The sequence below is a fragment of the Pelobates fuscus genome, chromosome 1 (genome assembly GCF_036172605.1).
Source record: "Pelobates fuscus isolate aPelFus1 chromosome 1, aPelFus1.pri, whole genome shotgun sequence".
Taxonomy (NCBI): domain Eukaryota; kingdom Metazoa; phylum Chordata; class Amphibia; order Anura; family Pelobatidae; genus Pelobates; species Pelobates fuscus.
In genome coordinates, this window is record NC_086317.1 from 72,557,656 (window position 1) to 72,582,938 (window position 25,283).

The window sequence follows — 25,283 nt, forward strand, 5'->3', positions numbered from 1 at the left end:
TCCTGTGGAGATTTTATGGACACTGCATGTCCTCATGTAGAGCGTGAGGACATCCAGAGCCAGTTAGGTGACCAAAAGTCACCTAGCAAGCAGGAAGAGGCAGTCTTAACCCTGCAAGCAATTATTGCAGTTTCTCAGGCACTGCAATATTTAACATTACAGGGTTAAGGGGACAGGGACATTGCACCCAGACCACTTTAATGAGACAAAGTGGTCTGGGTGCCTATAGTGTCTCTTTAAAGAATTACATTTTAGATTTAGACTTCCACCTATTCTTATATTTCCATAAGAACTCTGAATTAGGCTTAGTGCTATGTAGCTAAGTGTAAGAGCTTGGGCACAAGGTACAATGCATTTTTAGAATTCAAGGTTACAGTTAGACAGCCAAATGTAACAGTTCCTGCTTCTGTAATTGCTGAACCAGTCTATGTATTTAAAGCAAGGGTTAGGATTTGTTTAGGGATGGGTAAAAAAAATACCCATAAAGATAACCTAACGTTTTACTTTGTTTCCCCCAAAAATATATAATAGAACTGGGTACAATTGACATCTGAAATCTAGGATTGAGCAGCTTAGAATATTTTACGTTTGTGCTACTGAAAAAATATTATAAAAACTTCCAGTCATAACAATTTACATCATAAAGTATCATATTTCATTATCTACACAGAATTAGTCAGGTTTGTCAAAGCAATCTAGATTTTCAGACTACTTGATTGATCCCTTGTCATATTGGAATTGACATTACCGTTTCTTTATCAATATCTACTAAAGAATTGGTAGTGCTGCCAACCTATAGTTCCACCAGGTCGAATTCCATAACACCCTGAGATTAAATCTTTAAATTGAAGTCATTTAAGCCAAAACAACTGTGCTTAAAGAGCATACACAAGGATTTTAACTGTGGGCATAATAATGAGATAAATTAGATAGATACAGATCTCCTGGTGAGTTTGCCAATATGTTTTCATACATGTAACATATCCAAATTAGCCTATCAATATTAAACTAGCTAGGCGTGCATACAATGAAAGTAATGCAATAACTGAATAAATAGGCATGCATCAGTTCGTTACTGAACAATTAAATGTATTGACTTGTAAGCAGAGAGCTCTGGAAAAACATGTAAAATCTCTCCCTGAATGGACGTTCACAAATCAATAGAAGCTATATCTATTAGGTATACGAAGGATAATACCTAAACAAGTATACAAAATAGTAATACTAAAAATACCTTCGTTGGTTTATATTAAAAAATAGCCATTTAATCAAACTGACTAATGGACTGAGAATAGTAACATTTTTATATAAAAAAAATAGCTGCCTTGAAAACACGCAAATAGGAATTGCAGCATAAATGCTTTTGGAATATACTCAAGCATAATATGGCCATATACTTAATAAGCATAGCTTGTATGGAATACATATATTAACATGTAAAAAGAAAGAGCGATAGTAGAACTCAGCATATCGTCAACGTGCACCAATGTTGCTGATGCTGGTTAATGCAATTTCCGTCCAGGCTCCAAATGTATGCTGAAATTTTCTGGTGCTCCTTCTCCAAGGCAGCCGAGAAGGGCGCGTGCAGCGCAAGTTGTTGGCCATTAAGTTGTGATAGTTCAGTATGGCTTCTTTTCTGGAGAATGATAGAAGCATAAAAGGCAAAAACACTGTAAAAAGCGCTGACAACAGTAAGAGCCACAGAAGATAAGTTGTTCAGGAGAGCTCTTAAAACCTGGTTATCCAACCAAGCTTACATCAGCACACAAATGTATAGTCCTTAAATTGGTCCTACCCTAGTTACACAATCGGTATAACACACAGTTCTGTGTACATTCTATACATTATAACTAATTAGCGACATAAATTGTTCATAATAAGTTACCTAAAATGTCTCTAAAATATCCCTGTCCACAACCCCACTCACAGCTAATATAAAAGTATACATCTTGTTCATTTGAAATGTGAGAACCTGTATTATATTATATAAATTTGACAAATCACCATAGATTTAGCAAATAAGGGACACTGAAGTCACCAGAACATCATACAGCTCATTTTAGTTGTTCTGGTGAGTATAGATAGTCCCTGGAAGCAATGCAGTTGCAGCCAGAGAAAATGCAGTGTTTACATTAAAGTCTAGGGACACCTCCAGTGGCTACACCTCAGATGGCTACTGGAGGTACTTCATGGGGCAATGCTGCACAGCATGCAGCACTGACGTTCAGCATCTCCACACTCTGCATGGAGACTCTGAACTTTGGTAATAGAGATGCATTGATTCAATGCATATATGTAAGGAGATGTGGATTGGCCAGGTCAATGTTTGGCTCTTCCCCCACCACCTTGATAATCTCGGCCAATCCAATGTTTTCCCTATTGGCGGCTTTAACACTATAGGGTTTGGAATACAGGTGTTCCTTTAAATGTTTCTTCAATTCCACATATAAAGCAGGAGAATTTGATATTTAAAAATTTACTTGCCCCAGTGTGATAAAAAATGAACTAAAAATGATTTGAAATATCCAGGGTACCACTGAAAAGGTACTTGGCACTGAGGATTTTGGTCTCTGACCTCATCCCATTGTCTTAAGGGGGCAGAGTGTCTCTAAGATCAAATTAAATGATACACTTTTGATGCTCTTCGGCATGGAATCCCAATGGGAGGATGTGACATCATATCACTCCCTTCAAGGGCTTTGACCGGATGCAATGCATGAGATGAAGGAGGCTCCGGAAGAGGAGGAGATATGAAATTCGAAATGAAACAAACTGTGCATTAGATCTCTCGCTTTACAGGGAATGTGTAGGGAGACTGTGTGGATACAGGCAGGGGAAGTGTGATTAGGGCTGCATAAACAAAGTGATTTAGCTCCTAAATAGCAAAGAAATGAGCAGTGCGACTACAGGCACATCATCTAGACACCAAAACCGCTTAATTAAACTAAAAAGTTATTTAGGTGCTTACAGTGCCCCTCTAAACCATAATTTTTCAGGTGTGTGTAAGAGTATGACTAATTAAATGTGCATAGATGTTTAACCATTTAATTGGCAGACAAGAACTCAGAGCATTGCTTTGAAATATGTTGCACACATTCTGGCACTCAAAAAGTGAATGAGAATTTTACTATCTTCTAATGTAATACCCTGCTACTAACTTCCATGGAAATGTGTCAAACCCCAAACTAAAGAAGAGAGAGAGGAAAAATAAAAAATAAATCAATGAGGATATATTTTGAGAATGTATTTTGAGATGCAGTTGTAAACGGGGGGAAACAATCCATGAAATGTAACATAACATACACGATATAATATACATTGACTTGCATGCACAAAGTTACCATTAGCCACAAACAAAATGAAACAGGTTAGTGTATTAAAAGAGAATGCAAACCATTAGGAAAGTGAGCTGAAAAAATAGCAGAAGTTTTGATATTATATATTTATTTTTTATTTAAGTTCTCTAAACCCTCTAATATCATTCATGATAATCTAGCTTGAAATGTTATTTTATGGTTCATTACCTACCATGAGCTGTTAATGGTTCGTTAAAACACGGTATAGCTAAAATTAATCTGGTCAGAGCTAGAGAGCTTTAAAATCACTTTCCCATTTACAAATGGTATTTAACGAAGATTTAACTAGAGTGAACGTGTGATCATTTAGTTCAGTGCTCTCTTCCTCACATAGAAAAACCACATCTGTGTATCGTTATACAACAGTTTTGAGCAGCAGGACCTATGAAGGATCAGGAAAAAGCAACGCTTCCCAGGTTTGTCCACAGAGAATTGTAGCCATGCCAAAATTAATTTGTTAAAGCTCAGGAGCAACAGAGCACGAAATGAACATTGACTGCATACAAAAGGTGCTTATACCCGATTCCTTCTAAAACAATGGCTGTCAAGGAGTTTGTAAGACACAGAGTGTGAAAAATGTTTCTAAGTTCCATATTCATTGATTCAGCCACCTCTAAGCATGGGAATGTGCATGTCTATATAGAAAATAACTCTGCATGTCAAATATATCCTTTTAAATACGCCTGAGCTATTTCACAGACCCTCGGTGTATCAGTTCAATGCAAATGCTAACATCAACTGCTAACTTCAATTGCAGGAAGGATAACTCTATTTAAATGCCTTTTTGGGAGAAGGCAGATCTTTCTGGTGGGTTAGTATAGAAAAGCAGCCCATGCACATAACATAAGGACCTTTTACCTGGAGTTTCTATTCTTCAGTTATCAATGAGAGAAACTGTCAAGTCACTAATAACAGATGAAAGAATAGTGTCAGCACAATTTTTTGTTTGGTTTTGTTTTATTATTTATTTAAGAACTCTAAAAAGGACAAAAGTACATTAACATGTTATATTCGACTTCGGGAACACTCCAAGTAGCATAGTGGTTGTGGTGCCAGGTGTGCCCTAAATGAAGACCTTTATTACACTAAAAATAAATAACAGATAATCAATATAACCTGCAATGCTTTCTTAAAGGGTTACTCCAACCCTAATGAATATTTAAAAATGAATAAATACATAAATAAATAATTCCGTATTGGGCATTGATTATTCCTTCTCCTCCTACCCAATCACTTCGTAAATACATTTTAAGGGAGTTGGATTTACGTGAAATCCAGCGCCAGATGAAGCTGCTTACACAGTTTTCCACCCCCCCTTCCTTGCGTCATGACAGCCAATGTTCGTCCAAACACAGCATCACATAACTCAAAAAGCCATGTGACCTGAGCTGGCAAAAGGGGAGAAAAGGGAGGGGAGAGTGTAGCGGGCAGAGGCCAAAATAAATGTAAATGATGAGATAGGGAGTTGGGAGGTGACACACAAGACTCCCCTTAGTGGCTCAGCCTGCAACGGGATAATCACGTTACGTCTGTTGACAGTAGGCTGTTATGCCCAGAGTTCTGGGCTGCCAATGTCAAGTGTGCTGGGGTTGCAACTTGCCGCCGGTACACAAGTGCCAATTCCTCTGGATGTCATACAGACCCCTACCACCATGACCACTTAAAAAAGCATAAGTACTAATATGGGTTGGAGTAAACCTTTTATTAAAAAAAAAAAAAAAAAAAATAGGGTGAAGAAGGTTGCATTGTGCTATACAATATCAGAACTGACAAAGGGCAAGCTAAATCATTTACTGCAATTATAACTTTAAAGGTATATTATATTTCCATTGCTAATTGAGATCAGAACTTTCTAGATTGCTAAAGGAACACTCCAAACTCTAAAGCACTTCAGCTTGCTTAAATGCTTTTTGTGTGAAGAGTGTGTCCTATTTTTTTCATTTTACAAAAAGTGCAGATTTTAATAATAATTGGCACTTATATAAATTAACCTTGTTACAACTTTCCCCTTCAGCGGTCAGGCAGCTGGTCCTGTTTCTTCCTAGTTTGGTCAGCTCAGTGGAGCTAAACTCAAGAGGCACAAACTGACCAGAGCATCTGCTTTACAAAGACTTCTCATTGAGCTGCATTGGGAAACGTGATTAGACAGACACAGAAAGTCTGGACTGGGGAAGAAGGGGAGGGTTTTCAAAGGCTACAAACAAGATCTGTGGCATTTGCAGCTATTTTATATATACTCCTATGAAAAATGCCTAATTTAATGCATGCATGTTTTCATTAGGGGTATATCTACTAAACTAATTTTTATTTTTGTATTTGAGCAAAAACCAGATTAATATAAGAGAAGAATAAACTGTTGACAGACACGTGTTTATGGCAGGCCGAATAGAAGGTTTGTTACGTGACTGAGAATGAGTCAAATGTTTACGTGAAGATGAATACAACGAACAAGGTCTATGTCACAAAGGATAAAACAAAAATATTGCTTTTTATCACTGCACATTCTCACAGCCAAAATATTCTTTAATATGTGCCTTGGTTAGCATGACGAAAATCAAAGTCAAATACTTCAAGAGGAACTCTAAGCACCATAAACACTACAGAGAGCTGCAATGGTTGTGATGCCATGAGCAGCATGGCGCCATCTCATCATAAGTAAACAAACCATTTGTCCCCTGGGAACCGCCAGTCCAGGCTCTTCTTTGGACATATCTAAAGTTGTATTTCACCTTCTGCATTAAATATCTTCTATACCTTCTATATTAAATATATCAATTTTAGCCCTGGTTGAACATAATTAGTTAACTGTAAACATAAGCATACATTCCATTAAAAGATGCACATAATTGATATCATTAATGAGGAGATAGGAACGTCAGCTTTAGTGATATCATTGGCCGGACCGTAGGTGACCATCGGACCCAGATAAGTGTCAAACTGTTCAAAACTGGTTTGACTACTCACAGTTGGGTGGTGCCAGGGTACACCTGGCACCACAACCACTACAGTCAGCTGCAATTGTAATTGTGCTTAGAGTAATGCTTTAATAATTGGATTATGTAAAAACAATCAAGGAAAAATCTGCAAACTCAAAGCTGCATTTATAATACAGCATGGGCAGGAAAGATCCAAAAAATGTACATTACTATAAAACCAGGTCATTTGTTTTTGCTTGAATGGGATAGGATAAAATAAGTAATGGCTCTGATGGTAATTTAAAGTAGGGCATAAAAGTGGAGTATGGATTTTAGCATTCAGAAAGTAAATAATATTTTTATTTTTGAAATACTTGTTTTAAAATATCCTATACCACAGGGAACAATATGCTGCTCTTTCGCCAGGGAATGGGGAGGTTAAAGAAAGTTGAGCAGGCAATGGCTGCCTCATACAGTTCTGGAAAATCTTTCCCTTAATATCAGATCTATGCTTCAGGCAATGACAGACTCAAGAGGGCACATCAGAGAATACTTTCGGTTTACCTTTCTTCTTTCAAGATGGCATCATCAAAAAGTCTTGAGAGGCGTTTTAGCTGCCGGATCCCTGTGGAGACTGTGTCTAGATCTTTGTCAAACTGCCTGGAAAGGAATTAAAGAAGAAAAAAAAAATGATTTGAAGGAAAGTGAAAAATAGGTCACAGTTAGCGGAAAATAAACTTTTGTAATCTTTTTAGATTTCGTTTATTTAACAAGGTAAATTTGCACATGCTTGCATCTTTGGTCTAAAAAAAAAATTTAATCTAAAACTCCGTAAATTCTTTCAGAATTCTCTAATAAGTACACTGGTACTGGGAAGCATTACCAGTGCCATGGTATGTCTTTCTGTAATATTCACATAACAAACCATCATGAATGGATATTGCATATTACGTAGAATAGCTAAACCATATTCGTTCTGCATAGAATGGAAAATAAGGCAGAATTAACTTTTTTCAGTTCATAAAAAAAATAAAAAATTAAATAATCGTTGTGTCCAGACTGCTTTCTGCAATGCATAATAAGAAAAGCAATTTAGACATTTGACTGCATGCACGACAGATAAAAATCGAATTAAAGCTGCAGGTCGCAGGGCACCTACATCCACGCCTGGTGGCAATGCCCACACATAACACAACTCTGGGCGAAAGTGGCAGACCTAACATCAGCTCTCCTACACAATGAGATCCCTCTAGATCCGTGGGTCTGGCTACTATCTAAATCCCACGCCCCCCTATTTAGGGCACAAAACGAATTACTCGCCAAAATCGCCTTAGCCACACGGCGCACAATCGCCGAACAATGGGGCAACAAACACATACCCACCCTAGACACGGTTCTCAAAAAAATAGAGGAAGCCAAGGAGATGGACAAACTTTCAGCCCTACTTCACGAAACAACCCACCACCACAAAAAAATGTGGGACCCCTGGGTCATATATCAGCTGACCCACCCCTAAAGCCTCCCAACTCCTAGAGACACCCGCCGCCCCGATCCCCCCCCCCACAACCCCTCTCCAACCTCCCCTAACCCCTGCGGACCCCCCGAACATATTCGCCAGACCACCTGCAACCAATTCACGATCATTATTTCCAATCCAAACTAAAGCCTCAACTACTACCTCATACCATTGATGACACAATTAGAAACAACGGCGACACGACCCCCCACAACACCGACCCCTTATTACCCAAACCCTACGAGGGGCCAAAACCCCCACACCCCTCACCCCCTGACTCTCACCACAGGGCCCCACAACACCTGGAAAAAGCCCCTGGCCAGGAGCTACCACCACAGATCACTGAAATAAACGGCTCATGACCCATCCACCGCAACCAACCCCGAACCACACCGCAAGGAACTGGCCCTACGGGGACTACAGGGACCTTGCCCGAACCACGACTGGGAACGCAACCCCCCCTTCTTCCAATTTCCCCACCCGCCTCTATAACCCCCCAGACGTACAAGGCACTAGCCTATATTCATTGACACTGAACAACATTCCACCAGCTTGACGACTCTATGACCAAAAGCCAACGTCAGCAAAAGAGACTACCGCCAACAAAATCTGGCACTCGAACCACTGCTATTCCAGTTTCTATAATCCCAATTCTGAAATGGCAAATGTTAACTCACTCGACTAACTGGTTTGTACTTGTACCCCTCCCCTTTTCTATATTCTGTACTCCACATTAACAGTCGTAAAACTTGAAAATAAAGAATTTAGAAAAATCTAATTAAAAAAAATAGGATGTACAAACGTTTATGATATACCCATTGCAAAAAATTGGTGCTCATTAAATAAACGCTCCTGGCACCATAGCAACTTTATCTAAATTAAATTCTTACGGTGCCAAGAGGTCCCTTGCGCCGACTTACCTTTCAGGCTCCACAGAGTGTTCTATTGTTCTGCCCTTTCCAATACATGTTTTCTGAAAATCTTCATAATAGAAGCCTTGGACTGCCATGGCAGGGGAAGGTTTCCGTTATATTGATTTTCAGAAAGCGCATGGTGGAGGGGGGCAGAGTTATATTGTACTGGCAAAGGGACTTTGGTGTTAAACTGTCATGAGCGGTTTAACCCCTATGGTAAGCCAGCATCATTCCAATGAAATTGCGATGGTGCTCGGAGAGTCCTTTTAAGTCAATTTAAAAAAAACTGGATGGCGTAAGGGCCTTGGAGACGGATATGCCAACACCAATAAACAAATCTTACCTTCTCCTCATTTGAGTTGCAGGTGAGGAATACGGGCTCTTTAAGGATGCAGCTCTCACAGACCTTCTCAGATTTAGTTCGTCTTTCCTAACCAAGCTAGAAAAACATTTCCACTGGGAGCTTGAAGCCCTGCTGGATCGTGGTGTGGTGCTTTTCTTGGATTTCAGGGTGGAACAAGTTCTGGGGCTGGCATCTTCTAGCGGACGCCACTTGGTTGTTCTTGGTGTGGTACGTTTACCACCGTTTTCAGGAGATTTGGCTTTTCTTTTGGAATTTTTAACTTCGCCTGGAGAAGCCAACAAATAGGCAGTCTGGTTTTTGCACGGTTTCTTTAATTTCTGAAACAGGAAATATATATTAATTATTGCTACACATTTAAAATATCTAATAAGTTCACAATAAGTGTCTAAATCCATCTCGGTGCCAAAAGCAGCTTCATTCCTTCGTTATTTAAAAAAAAAAAAAAAAAAAAATTGAAATAAAATTTCAAGAAGGAAAAAAAAAAGTTAACAGAATTATCAGTATATAGATCGATCTATTAAGGTTTTCCCACAAGCATCCTTATAGAGCAGTCCAAAACACATTAGGGGAACTGAGTGGTTAGTTTACATTTTTTTTTTTTTTTTAAATGAATCTTATTTTTTAAAGAAATAATTAGTTTTTCTCCATAATCCTATAATTAGTTTTTCTCCATAATCCTATCCATTCTAATCCTTCATCTCAACCTGCTGTGCTTCCTTTATCACTTCCAAATGTAGTGCTATACATTTCCCAAGATGCAGTTCCTATAAGGCACTGCTGATTTGTTAGGTTACAGGCTACAGAAAGTTAAGGGAGTATAGTGACTAATTTGAGCCTCTCTCCTCCTTTAGCAAATGCTCACTAGAGACTATGTGGCTTTGAGAATTGCAGAAAATTCAGCAAGCTATAATACAAGCATTATTATTTTGTTTAGTTTTTTTGTATATTTTTATCTATGCACTAAAATTAATTTAAAATAAATTAAAAGAAACTCATTAGGTTAAGCTTGATCTATCCCTTGAAATCTCAAAAGAAAAATATCACACTTTATACGCTTAAATTCACCGTATTCCTCACTCAAAATATTAAAGGGTTACTTTACTCACAATGACCACTTCAGTGATCGAAGTAGTATTGGATGGCAGGAGCCTGGATGTTCAGTGCTTCATCTTGAAACACTGCCAATCCAGAGATATTGGCAATATGTGCCAGGGGCAAGTTGCACCCCAAGCACACATAACTTGGGCAGCTCAGAATTATTTTTTCCGGGCTGCCAAGGTCAATTCTGTGCATAAGTTACATGTGTTGTCAGTGGGCAGACATGAAAAGCTAGCTCCCCCCTCCTCCTGCCCACATTGCGCTCCCTTTGTTCCACATTGGTGGTTTAAAAATAATAATTAAATGATAGAGAAGACTGAGACTAGAACAGGAGGCATTACCATTCCTGGCCTACCCAGAGTGTAAGCCAGTCTAAACCAGACGAAACTCCGATCTCCGCTTGAGGATCCCCTCCCCCTTCCCTCCCCTCCCTATCCGTTACTCCCCCCTCTTTTCTTTAACCGGTTACTGTGTAAATGTCAAATTGTGTCGCCAACAACAATATATGTAGGCTAGTGACAAAGACAATAACACTGTGCGAGTCACATTACACAAACGTATACGTATACTTAAATGTACCATGTAGATACCTGGTCACGCAACTATACCCACCAAAGAGTAACACAACACCACACCAAACATGAATGAATCTTTAACCCCTTAAGGACACATGACATGTGTGACATGTCATGATTCCCTTTTATTCCAGAAGTTTGGTCCTTAAGGGGTTAAAAGGTGGTATAGAGAAGAAGGCAAACCCCAAGTCAGCATTAGTGAAGAAACGTGTTGGAAATAGAACGGGACACAAGTTAGGGTTTGTTCAGAGTTAATTCAAAACTCCTTGGTGGACGGTGACGAAGATGTGACTTACAATGAATGTGCAATGTCTATGGTTGTTTATTATATAACAATGTTCAAATGCATGACATGTTACTTGGCTTTTGCACAAGCTAATATGCTAACGAGCTCTCACTATGTCTACCAAGATGGAAAAAATAAAGAATTATAAATAAAAAAAAAAACGAATTAAAAAAAACTCCCTTTTCCCAACCAGCACACATGCGATCTGAGACAGCGATATGGTCCAGTCACAGGCTTCTCTATTAGTAGCCTATGATTGGATCTCGGCACTGCCCCAGTGGCATCGGAGGAGAAAAGCAGGGAACCTTTTTTCTTTCTTTCAGGTTTTACAAAAAATTGAGGAGGGGGGAGACTGTCACCCTCCCCCAGTCTCCCAAAAAGGATTATAGCAACCCTTTAATTCTACTTTTAACTCCCTAATAAAAATGAGGAGTTACCAGATTTACCTGTAAATATTGGAATATATTGAGTGGCAGCTACTGATTCAGTACATTTTTGTTACTTCTATTCAATTTTCAGTCTATTATTAGCTAATGCTGTAGGATGGGATTAAGTTTTGCAATTACGTGCAGCAGACCATGGCTTCCTGTTAAATGAGGATATTTCAGGAGGTTGGAAACGGCATTTCATGTAGTTTGCATAATACAAAAATATAATGAGTTTCAAAATCAAGCAATTCCTTTTGTAGCGCAGTGAAGAGATTTTTTTTTATTACTTATACCGCAAAGACAGATACCATAATCCCACCTCTGTGCTTTGCTTGACTGACTTGAGCAGCAATTTGTACAATTCCTTCTCTTTCATGTGCCCACTAAAGCATTATTACTGTAAATACTTTAAGAGCTCACATCTCCAAATATCCATTCAGGACACACGCATACACACAAACCTTTTGAAATGCTAAAAGTGTACTGGAAATGATGGTTTAAAAGTTTATGAAACTTCCAGTACACAGCAAGAATAGAGAAAACCTCTATAGGTGAAACGCAGTGTGGATATTTTAATATTGTATTTAATAAAGGTACGTTGGCTACTTTTAACTACACGTATTGTGCCATTTTACATTATCACTATTTGCTACTATTTAAATTTTTTTACTGTCACTGCTTGGTATCCGGATTTTATTATTCCAGTTGAGTATTACTCCAAAGAAATCCTGATTCATTGAGTAGTCTGTCTGCTCAATCAAATGTGAGTACACACTTTGATATATATATACTCCTATTGTATATTTTTATACAGTGAGCACTATTAGTTGTCTCCTCATTTTACCCTTTTATGGTCTACAAAATTCAGCAATTTACATCTCATCACGTAGCCTATAAGTGGGGATTGTACCGCTGTATGCCATTCACACTAGAGCTGGTTTATTGCTCTATTAAACGTGAGTAGGACTATATTAGACTCTGTTGCCTTAAGACTACATTTGTATTGGATTTATTGCACTACTATCACCCTTTCTCTGTTTCCCCATACGTATCCCTCAAGTTGTTTCCATCGGACTTCTACAGTGAACATTCCCCCCATAAGACTGCTGGCTATCTCCCTGGCAAGACTTGAACTAGTACTCTTTTTGGTATTATTTGTGCTTTGAATTTGACATCAATATTGGACTCTTTTTAAGATTTATTTCTAAGAACCTACTTTTGCCGTTGGCGCAACCTCTCTCTCTTTTTTTTTTTACAAACTGTAGGAGTGCAGCATACAGTTATGGTGGAGGAAGTCAGGTGCAGAGTGAGACTTTCTCCAGCAGCATTCTGCAGGTCTGGAACATTTATGGAGGTATCGGGTCAGCTTGGTGTGCCAGGGTTGTAGTTGGGAGCTCTTGCTGCGTTTAAATATAAGGGTGCCATGCAATAATTACACTTGCAGGGTTAAGGGTGATGGGAGTTGCCACCCAGACCACTTCAATGAGCTGAAGTGGTCTAGGTGCCTACAGTGTCTCTTTAATGACGTTTACTATAAAAAATTACAGTATACTGGGATTATCTTCCCCGTAATACTAGGAAAAACCACAGGAAACAATGCATTAAATTACATTAATACTGTAATTGATGGTTAGTTCTGATTATTTTAGCAACAGGTAGATCCACTTCTCGGTAACACCATGTAGAATGACAGTTGCTCTTAAGACCTCAATAAACCAAGCAAGTTTTTTTTTTCTTTTTCCTTTCTTTAAATGTTTGGATATAAATGGCTGAATAGTAAAATGCAAACCATTAGAACTAGTAAAACGAATTTATAACAGAGAAAAAAAACAAAAAACTGTCCCAGTAGCATTCTTTTGCTCTTAAAATCCTGGAGATGGTTTCCTTATCTTGTCATTTTGATGGGTAACCTCCATTATCAGCTGTCATTTCATTCCTTTGTATGCGCTGAATGCAAGATCAAAAATCTTCTTCAGCCCCTGAAGGGGTCATCACTCCATTTGTGATATTAAGTAACCACTAAAACATTACATTATCTCAAACAGGTTATCACTAAAAGTGAGCTACCATAAACACAAGAACACTGGAGCCATTTCTGTAGACAAAGACTATATTTAGAAACAACCATTCGACGGGCCGCCCTTCGCAGGTGTTGCGGTGGGCGTCTTGTGGTCCCCTGTGATTTTGCTAAAGTAACACCTCCGCAACTACCCTACCGGCCTACCCCGCAGAGCCATCATTATATAGGGGGTGGGATGGGGAGATATATGTTAACGGGCTATTAAGGGGAAAAAAAAACAAAACAATAATAATACCATACATAAAATTTAAAAAACCAAAAAAAAAAAAAATATATATAAAAAAAAAAAAAGTATATAAGATGAAAACCATAACATATAGCGAGGGGACCAGGTCCCAAATAATAATATACGAAGGCGAATAACCTATATATTCACACCACAATACCAATAGGTATACAGGCCAATTACTTGCTTGAAATGTTCCCAATTGCTACTTGATTCCATTAATCAGGACGCAACAGGTTAGGGTATTCCGGAACCAAACACCCCAAGTTGTATACCCAAATAGCTAAGGTCATAGTGGTGTGTTTTCCTGGTGCCCTTTGAGAGATGTGGGATCTCCTTCGCAGGAGGGATCAAGAGATTAATGGTTGAGGAAATGTACTGTTCATCCTGGTTCTCGATGTATTATGTATGGTATGATTTGTTTTGTGTTGTTCTATCTATGTATTATGTATATGCGTGTACAACTTGAGAGTAATGTTCTGACACAGCCTACGAAGGGTGGGGTAGCAACGGGGCATGTTAGGCAGCTCTGCATGATTAAAGACCTTAAATTTTGCTTTTGTAGCCCCTGCCAGTACCGATAGGGGGAGAGCGGCGAAGCCCCAAGGTTTTGGAGGGGGGGATTAATAGTTGGCCTAAGGGTCATATTGGGGCTTTTTAGTTAAATCCTTAGTGCCTGACCCCGCCTGTCACCACGACACTTGGACAGACTCCCCTCACTTTTTATACACCTGGGCCCAACTCCCTTTCAGAATTGGAGCGGGGATGTTCACCGATTGACGCGGAGGCGCACCGCCCCTTTAGGCGCAGATAAGGAGGGAGGCGGGAGTGTTTTGATGAGTCCCCATTGGTTTTGAGCTAGGTAGGTGTCTCATCAGAGGCCCTTGGGGGGTAGGTAGGGCCTACACGGGGGACAGGATGTGAATCTTCATTGATGGACGGGGGTAGGTAAAGGGAGGAGACCCTAAGTATGCATCCCTGGAACACTGTAGGGAGGATAATGGAGGGGTTTGCACTGGGATGAGGAACAGGGTTAGATATAGGGAAGTATCGCAATGGAACTGGAGGTCACTATACGATTTGCAGGGCGCGTGGGAGGCGGGACTCTAGGGATCCTCAGTTCCCTTCACACGTTGATCGTGAGGGGGAAGTGGGCACACGCTACCCATAATTTTCTGGCATTTTATAAGACCAGATTTTTTCGTTTGTTTTTTCTCATCATATCGGACGGTGTCCGGATGATCTTTCTGTTTTTCTTTTCTCTTCTTTTTCTCTCTCCCTCTTTCCCTTTACCTTCTGTATCCTCCTTCTGTAGGGCTCAGGGGGGGGCGGGCGAGTTACTAGCCCTGGTAGGGGGTTCGGACGCTCGAATAGCGAATATTAGTACAGACAAGGGCGCAGCTGTATTAGCGGAGTTCACTATGTTTCGGGATGGAGATTAAGCTTACCACTTTGAATGTTAAGGGCCTTAATGCCCCTAAAAAGAGACGTCTCATGTTTCGGGCCTTGAAAAGGATGGACTCGGACATAGCGTACTTACAAGAGACCCACCTCCCCAAACAAGCTACTTTCAGCTTAAGAGATCATATATATACGGGTTCATTTGAAGCTAGATCTCACCGTAAACGGAATGGGGTGGCCATAATTATTCGACGTACGTGCCCCTTCCAGGTGCTTGCCCAGGATGTGGACCTAGAGGGACGATACATTATTGTCTCAGGGACCTTACATTCCCACAACATCCATTTGATTAATATATATGCCCCGAATCAGCCAGATGCTGGATTTTGGACTATGCTGCAAGGTAAGATTGCCGCATTGCCACATGGTATGATCCTTATGGGGGGAGACTTTAATGCCGCCCCATGTCCGGCGATTGATAGGAGCTCGAGGGATGGAGGCCCGAGATCGCAGGGGAGGGGGGGACAGGACCGCCTGCTGAAGGCATTTATGGCGGGCACAGGATTGATTGATGTTTGGAGGGCACAACATCCGCTGGAACGGGAGTATACGTTTTACTCGGCCCCCCATAGAACTTACTCCAGGATTGACTTCTTCTTGGTTAACGCGACAGGCACACCCAGGATAGTGGGATCAAAGGTTGGGAACATATCCTGGTCTGACCATGCGGATGCTTCTATCATACTTGGTAATTTATGCGTAACGAGCCCTTGGAACTGGAGGCTGAATGCGTCGTTGTTGCGGGATACTACGATAATGGAAGACGTTCGAACGGCTATAACAAATTACTTTGATGAGAACACTACCCCGGACGTAAGCATTAGCACAGTGTGGGCAGCGCATAAGGCGGTCATACGGGGGAACTTGATCAAATTGGCCACGAGGAAGAAGAAACTGAAGCACCAACAACTGGAGACCTTGTTAAAACAGCTGCGGAACCTTGAACAAAAACACCAATCTGCCTCGGACAATGAGATACTCGGCCGTCTAGAGGCGGTTCGTAGGAACATACGTACTCTTCTGCTTGATGACGCGGCTCGAGCCATGACGTCCAGGCGTACATATTTTGATAAGGCAAACAAAATGGACACACTCCTGGCTAGGACGTTGCGGCCCAGGCAAAGCAGACCCCCCATTATGGCCATCAGGCATCCGGATGGCACAACAAAAACGAAACCGGCTGATATTGCAAAGGTATTTGAGGACTTCTACAGGCAACTGTACAATCACACACCGGACGGGTCAGTTCAGGAGAGACAAGGGGAAGATGACATCTCGCGATACCTTGAAGGTCTAGGAATGAACAAACTGACTGGGGAGCCAGCGGAAAGTCTGGCTGCAGTAATTAGCGTAGAAGAAGTTGACAAAGCAATATCAAGTCTAAAAGGTAACAAGGCACCAGGCCCAGACGGATTCGATGGGACGTATTATAAAACTTTTCGGGAAGAGCTTACGCCCCGACTAGTGACATTATTCAACTACTTAAGGCAAGGGGGAAGGTTGGATGGCATTGGCTACGATAATACTGTTGCCCAAACCGGAGAAGGACGTACTCCAACCCGAAAACTACAGGCCTATCTCATTGATTAACCAGGACCTAAAGATATTGGCCAAAATACAGGCGGACAGACTGAATCCGCTCCTGACTTCACTTATCCATGCCGATCAAGTCGGGTTCATCCAAGGTCGGCAACTGTTCGAAAACACCAGAAGGACTTCCGATCTAATCTGGAAGCAAGTGGCAACTGGAACACCTTCCCTAGTGGTTTCGATTGATGCAGAGAAGGCCTTCGATAGGGTTCGGTGGAACTTCTTGTTCTCGGTATTGACACACCTAGGGATTCCGGAAGAGTTTATGCAAGTAACGAAGGCAATGTATCATGATGTCAGGGCACAGATACAAATAACGGGTGCCCCCCTGACTCCCTTCAGACTGCATAATGGAACCAGACAGGGGTGCCCTCTATCCCCCCTTCTCTTTGTCCTGGCTCTAGAACCCCTACTTCAGGCGATACGCAGACACCCAAACATTGGCGGAGTCAGGGTGGGGGGAGAAGAATTCACGGTCGCTGCTTATGCGGACGACGTCCTCCTTACCCTGACGAATCCAATCGAGTCACTAGCGGCATTACAGGGAGTCATACGAGAATACGGGGGCCTATCTGGTTACAAGGCAAATATACAGAAATCAAGTGCGATGCCCATAGGATTGACTGCGGCCGAGGAGGCTTTGATACGGGCAACACACCTTCTAAGGCTAGAACCGAACTCCTTCAAATACCTGGGAGTCCGCCTGACGGCGGATCCAGGTCAACTATACTCTAGCAACTACGACCCCATGTTCAGGACCCTGATAGGAGACCTGGAAAAATGGTCGGACAAGCCTATCTCATGGCTGGGACGTATTCATTCGGTGAAAATGAATATTCTCCCGCGCCTGCTGTTCTTATTCCAGGCTCTCCCTGTACGGGTCACGAAATCTCAATTGGTTCCGTTACAGAGGGCGATCTGCGACTTTGTGTGGCACAATAAAAGGCATAGAATAGCCAGACAAGTCCTTTATAGGCGGAAGGATAGAGGAGGTTTGGGACTACCAAACCTCTATTATTACTATTTGGCGGCCCAACTGTCTCAGGTAGTCATGTGGCATTCCCCTGTTGGGGAACGGAGATGGGTTGAGATTGAATCATTGCTAGTGGGTCTAGACGTCCCCCAATTTACGGTGTGGGTCCCAAAAGTACATAGGCCCATGATAAGGGCGACATGCCCGGCTATACTTAATTCTATTCGGTTGTGGGATGCGAACTGCGATAAATTTAGACTCGCCTCCTCTCCCTCCCCTATGGCTCCGATACTCAGAAATAGAGAGTTTCCGCCTGGAATGGCCCCTAGGAACTTCCGAAATATTGAAAAGGCTGGGCTACAACGCTTGTACCAGCTGTATAAAGACAAGTAAATCATACCATTCGAAGATCTCCAACGTAACAACCACCTGACCCCAGCTGACTTTTTCAGATATGTACAGATCAGGGACTTCGCTAGAAAACCCCGGGTTAGAGCAGCAGCCCAGAGTCCGTTTACTTTCTATGAGAAGCTCTGTAGAGATGGTACTACCCCTAAAGGATTGATTACACTTCTCTATGCTCATCTTAGCACGGAGACTAAGGAATGGGGTAGATTGAAGTACATTGATAGGTGGGAGTCGGACCTGGGGGAGGAACTGGAGGGAATTGAGTGGCAGGAGATTTGGGAAGCAACCAAAAGTGCGTCCATCTGCGTCACGCAACAGGAGCAGGCATGGAAAACCATGCTTAGGTGGTATACCACTCCGGTAACTTTACACAAAATTAGTAAAATAGATACGGATGACTGCTGGAGGGGATGCGGACTCCGAGGCACATACCTCCACATGTGGTGGGAATGCCTGAAAATACACGGATTTTGGAAGTCTGTTGAAGACCTAATCCAGCAGACGTTTAGCAAGCTCCTAGTTATGGACCCGTGGATATATTTGTTAAACAGATCTATTGAGGGATGGACGAGACGAGAACAGAAATTGGTACGGGTAATAACTTTGAGTGCACGCAGAGTCATCGCCGCGGCATGGCTCTCACCTGGAGGCCCAGAGATCCAGGGGGTGATTTCTAGGATAAGGGACAGCAGAATTATGGACGACCTGACTGCTAGGTTGAGGGGGGACAACCGCCAATTTCCAGAGGATTTGGGAACCATGGGACTCTAGCATAATGGGCTCCAGTGGCGACTGAGGAGATGGACGTATTGTGAGGGCCAGGATATAGTACCGAGTGGTCCAGTACCGGGGGAGACCTCATTAGCTTCGCTCGCCTCCCTCACCCTTCGCCCTTCCACTTTTTTGCTCCTCTCTTTTCTTCTTTTCTCCCTTCTTCCTCGCTAACTCTTTTCTTTTTCTCTTCTTATACTTCTTCATTTTTTACATCTTGCTCTTTTCCTCTTCGATATTTCTTATTGTCTCATTTCATGCGTTTGTTTTTATTTTTTCTCTCACAGGCAGGAGTATGCTGATGGAGAATTGAGGATGCCTAAAGTTAACTCTAGCATTAATATGACTAGGGCTCCTACTTAAGATATAGTGCCTGAATAAAATTACAAAATCCACGGTAGGGGGCAAGAAATGTAGAAATTATAGCGAGGCTTGGCAAGTGGGCTGCTGTCAGTATTTGTATTTCCAAACCGGAGCCCGGGTATTTTGGTGTCTGCGAAAGCCTCACAGTTATATTGCTCTGGCTATGCCCATCGAGTGCTAAGCGTGGAATTTTAAGAAACCATAAAATCCTCGATAGGGGATAAGTTTTTCCAGAATTTATAAAGTGGCTTGTGCTATCGTCTACTGTCAATGATTGTGTGTACGAGGTTGAAGTATTGGCTATTGGCTTCTGCGCAAGCCTTCAAGTTGTATTATTCTTGCCTTACCTATCGTGTGCAAAAATAAAGAATTTAAAAAGTAAAAAAAAAGAAACAACCATTCGAAGGTTTAGCGGCACAGGCTTCCATTGGACAATTGCTCCCTTACAAATCGCATATATAAAATAATTTATCACACATCCTTCTATTAATACATATTGACAGACAACTTTAAAAACAATGTACCCTCAAAAGATGCTCAACAAAGTTATTTGGTAAGGTTTTTAAAGAATATGGCAGACATATTATAAAGGCACAACTGATTAATTGTATGCAGAATGTAAGCGCTATGTTGATATTTTATAGAAAAGAAAAAAAAAGTATAAATAAAATATTGTCTCCTCTAACATATATTGACTTAAAGGGGCACTATAGGCACTAGAACTATATCATCTTATTGAATTGGTTATACTGCCTGGAGTCCCCTGGTGCTGTCCTTTCATTCAGTGGAAAACCATTTGCAAGCAGTTTACCAATAAATGAGGGACCCTAGCTTCCCATTAGCCCCACCCTCCCTGGAGGTGTGGCTAAGGCAGAAATTACACTCTTCCTACTTCTACAAATACAGATTCATACCTGAATGAGCAATGTGATAGACTGAAAGCCAATAACAGCTGCCAATTGCTGCTCAGACTAATGCTTCCTCGTTAGCTCAAGCAGCACAGAGATGATGGGCTGCTGGGAACTCTCATATAGCATTAAAAATGGTTAAAGATTGAACGGAAGGATGGCACCAAGGGACTACAGACAATAGCCACTTCAACAGGATGAAGCAGTTACAGCGTCCCTTTAAACCCCTCCTAAACCCAGCCTAAGTCCAACACTAAACACAGTCCTATAAATCACAATGTGTTCGAAGGCAGAGTATTACACGAAAATAGATTTATAAATCCACACTTGCTGAATTAACCCCAAACCATGTTGCATTGATTTCAAATATGGTATATTAAAGTATAATGTTCCTTTGAGAAAGTGATCCTTTGGAGTACCGAAACGTTGGGGGTTAGAGGATTTGTGTCCTGCCCTGGTAGGCTATTGATGGTAATATTGTGGCATATTGATGTATAGATTCCAGCCTTACACTGTGTATTTTGCTTTCTGTTTATTATTCTACTATTGTGTAAATAAAGTATTGATTATATTTTCAGTAGCGCTGGTGTGCATCCTGGTTTTGGTTTTACATTAAAGTGGCACTGTCACAAATTATATTATTAGGGGTGTTATTTTTATTTCAGTATCACAGGGGACTTGAAGCTAACTATGAAATTGGGCTAAAATACAATGATTTTTAGGAACCCACTTGGGGCTCAAAGCTCATGCAATACCCTTAAGCAAGATTTATTTTAAAGGAGAACAAAAAGGGACAAATTCAACTATCACAAATTGGAAGAGTGTTCTGTGCTTGTGATTTGATGGCCACATAATTTCAAAGTTTCAACATATGATAAAAGAGTCTTATAATATGATATAGAAAAGGCCATATAAAATATACAGGTTCAACACACTTCTTCAGCTATACATACCACTTGTTTTTATAGGACACAGAGGGCTTTCTTGTGATTCCTTATAGGTAAACATAAACCAATAGGAATAGAATATTTGAAAAAAACACAGTTATGTTTTCATATGTACAATTATGTATTATAATATATCATTAGAATATATGGGATGCAAACCATTAGCATCTTTCATGTAACGCGTGAGCATGTGGCATGTTTATAATACATAGGTTACATGATCTGCCTCCAAATCTGTACTCCACACTGCAATTCGTTTTGCAATAAGCAGTAACTCCTCACCACTGTCAAAGTACATATTGCTAACAAAACAAAGACTGTTCAATCATCTTGTTATGTATTCTATAGTTACGAGATTTCATAGAGATTAGGACAGAATTTGACATAGAAACATAGAATATGACAGCAGATAAGATCTATTTGGCCCAATAGTCTGCCCAATTTTCCAAATACTTTCATTAGTCCCTAGCCTTTGGCCTTATCTTAAGTCTAGGATAGCCTTATGCCTATCCCACGCATGCTTAAACTCCTTCACTGTGTTAACCTCTACCACTTCAGGTGGAAGGCTATTCCATGCATCCACTACCCTCTCAGTAAAGTAATACTTCCTGATATTTTTAATCATATGCCCCTCTAATTTAAGACTATATCCTCTGGTTTTCTTCTTTTAAATATAGTCTCCTCTATTACTGTATTAATTCCCTTCCTATCATATCCCCCCTGTCTCATCTTCCTCCAAGCTATACATGTTAAGATCCTTTAACTTTCTTGCAAGTTTTATCCTGAAATCCATGAAGCAGTTTAGTAGCCCTTCTCTGAACTCTTTCCAAAGTATCAATATCCTTCTGGAGATACGGTCTCCAGTATTGCGTACAATGCTCCAAGTGAGGTCTCACCAGTGCTCTGTACAATGGCATGAACACTTCCATCTTTCTACTGCCAATACCTCTCCCTATACAACCAAGCATTCTGCTAGCATTTCCTGCTGCTCTATTCAGAGCCGCCATCAGGGGGCGTACAACCTTAACGGTTGCACGGGGGCCCGCACGCTGATGGGGCACATCGGGTGGCCCACGCACTTAGGGTCACCCGATGGGTCCCATATCTTCAGGGGCCCGGTGAGCGCTGCGACCGTGGTATAGCGCAACCGGGCCCCTTTAAAAAAATAAATAAAAATGCTGCCGCAGCGCAAGTTCTGCTGGGAGGAAGTGATCACTTCCTCCCAGCTCACTCCTCGCGGGAGGAGCGCGCGCCAGTCAAGAGGGAGAGCTGTGCTGACTACCAGTCCCATCATCCCCAGCCACCCTCCTGCAAAGACAAGGTAAGAAACAGGACGGTGGCTGGAAAATGAGCTGCGTGTGTGTGTGTATGTCCGGATATCTGTCCGGATATCTGTCCGGATATCTGTCCGTCTGCATGTCTGTATGCATGTCATTATGTGTGTATGAATGTCATTGTATGTATGTCTGCATGTCATTATGAATGTGTGTATGTCTGTCTGTATGAATGTATGTATGCCAGTATGAATGTCTGCCTGTATGTCATTATGAATGTGTCTGTGTCTGTATGTCCTTATGCATGTGTGTCTGTATGTATGTTAGTATGTGTCTGTCACTATGTACGCCTGTGTGTCTGTATATGTGTGTATGTCTCAGTATGTGTGTGTCAGTATGTATGAAAAACACTATTTAACAGACAAGTGCCAAATTAGTGAAGGTGTGTAGCGCTGAAAGGTAGATTACTTACTCCCAAATTGTTGGGGATATAATAGTGTGCAAATGGCTGTAGAAAAAAAAGGGAAAAGTATATAGTGCAACACTGTTAAATTAAAGTGGAAATATATATTCCAAATGGAAGCACTCACGTGGTCTAGAGCCTATTGTGGATTGGCTCTAATCACTTGCGCCGTTGTGCACTTAAGGTGGCACACACCTTATAGGTCCACGTGTAAGATGTTCCTCAGAAACATGTAAAACAAAGAGGTAGGGGGGGAGACAGGGAAAATTGCCCTGGTGCGGAAATCCTTAATCAGGTGAGGTATAGTGCAAACACATATAGATGGCTTTTCACCTTAAAAAAAGCCTATCACTTGGCTCTAAGTGTGTGAGTAGATGAGTCCAGTTCTGGGGTGACTCTACCCTTCTTTGAGCAGGATAAATGGTCCACCAATGTGTAGATTCAATAAAATTTATATTTATTCTATTAGTAAAAAACTTCTATAAAATAAGTTACAATAAAATAAGTTACAATAAAGTAAGTTACAATACATACACAGTGGTGGTGAGTCCTTTGGACTCACCACCACTGTGTATGTATTGTAACTTACTTTATTGTAACTTATTTTATTGTAACTTATTTTATAGAAGTTTTTTACTAATAGAATAAATATAAATTTTATTGAATCTACACATTGGTGGACCATTTATCCTGCTCAAAGAAGGGTAGAGTCACCCTAGAACTGGACTCATCTACTCACACACTTAGAGCCAAGTGATAGGCTCTTTTTAAGGTGAGAAGCCATCTATATGTGTTTGCACTATACCTCACCTGATTAAGGATTTCCGCACCAGGGCAATTTTCCCTGTCTCCCCCCCTACCTCTTTGTTTTACATGTTTCTGAGGAACATCTTACACGTGGATCTATAAGGTGTGTGCCACCTTAAGTGCACAACGGCGCAAGTGATTAGAGCCAATCCACAATAGGCTCTAGACCACATGAGTGCTTCCATTTGGAATATATATTTCCACTTTAATTTAACAGTGTTGCACTATATACTTTTCCCTTTTTTTCTACAGCCATTTGCACACTATTATATCCCCAACAATTTGGGAGTAAGTAATCTACCTTTCAGCGCTACACACCTTCACTAATTTGGCACTTGTCTGTTAAATAGTGTTTTTCTTGTATTTGATGTAATAGGAATAGAGAGAGTTCCTATTTTTGTGTGAAAGCTGCTATAACTGAGAGCACTTTAATTTTTACTATTTTAAGCGCCTTATAACACTTTGTATATTTAGTGTCAGTATGTATGCCTATATGCGTATCAGAATATGTGTCTGTTAGTATGTATCTATCTGTGTGTGTGTGTGTGTGTGTGTATCTGTATCCTTTTGTATCAGTGAATGTGTGTGTCTGTGTGTGTATTCCTGTGGGCGGGATTTGGAGGCGGTCTCTGTGGGCCGTTTTGGAGGCGGGCCTCCAGGGGCCCAGACCATGAGCTCAGTTAGGGGCCCCAAAATTTCTGGTGGCGGCCCTGGCTCTATTACATTGTCTGCCTACCTTTAAGTTATCAGAAATAATTACCCCTAACTCCCTTTCCTCAGATGTTGAGGTTAGGACTCTATCAAATATTCTGTACTCTGCTCTTGGGTTTTTACGTCCAAGATGCATTATCTTGCACTTATCCACATTAAATCTCAGTTGCCAAAACTCTGACCATTTTTCTAGTTTACCTAAATCATTTGCCATGTGCCTTATCCCATACTTCTCACTTTCAAAATGTGCCTTTAGCATTTTAAAGGTTCTCACAATACTTTACTTTTCAATTCTAAATCCTATCCTTAAAGGGACACTTTAGTTCTGCTGAGTACATTGCGTCCCTGCAGGCATTTTCATGTAAACATTGCCTTTCAGAGAAAAGGCACTGTTTACAATGATGCCTAGTGACATCTCACTGTACTCCAATCAAAATGTGCCTTTAGCATTTTAAAGGTTCTCACAATACTTTACTTTTCAATTCTAAATCCTATCCTTAAAGGGACACTTTAGTTCTGCTGAGTACATTGCGTCCCTGCAGGCATTTTCATGTAAACATTGCCTTTCAGAGAAAAGGCACTGTTTACAATGATGCCTAGTGACATCTCCAGTGTCAGTCACTCAGGCGGCCACTATAGATGCTTTCTTGGGCAGTGCTACACGGTTAGCAGCACGGACGTTCAGCGTCTCCACACTATGCATGAAGGCGTTGAACTTTCCCCATGGAGATGCTGATCGGCCAGGGCATCCTTTTTCCGTGCATGCGCAATAACCTATGGAAAAGCATTGGATTGGCTGAGATGATCAATTCTGATTATTTCAGCCAAGAGGGTGGAACCAGTGCCAGA

General features: G+C 41.1%; 1 protein-coding gene across 2 annotated transcripts in view; it reads right to left on the reverse strand.

Moving 5' to 3' along the window:
• LOC134587501 (uncharacterized) overlaps positions 1-25,283 on the reverse strand; it is a 35,419-nt gene continuing 10,136 nt past the window's right edge. For both annotated transcript variants that reach the window (XM_063443924.1, XM_063443915.1), the window contains exons 3-5: positions 9,045-9,382; positions 6,836-6,931; positions 1-1,636 (exon numbers count right to left, since the gene is read on the reverse strand). In XM_063443924.1, coding sequence (XP_063299994.1) covers positions 1,474-1,636; positions 6,836-6,931; positions 9,045-9,382 — 597 coding nt within the window. In that variant the 3' untranslated portion in view covers positions 1-1,473. The remainder of the gene's footprint in view (positions 1,637-6,835; positions 6,932-9,044; positions 9,383-25,283) is intronic.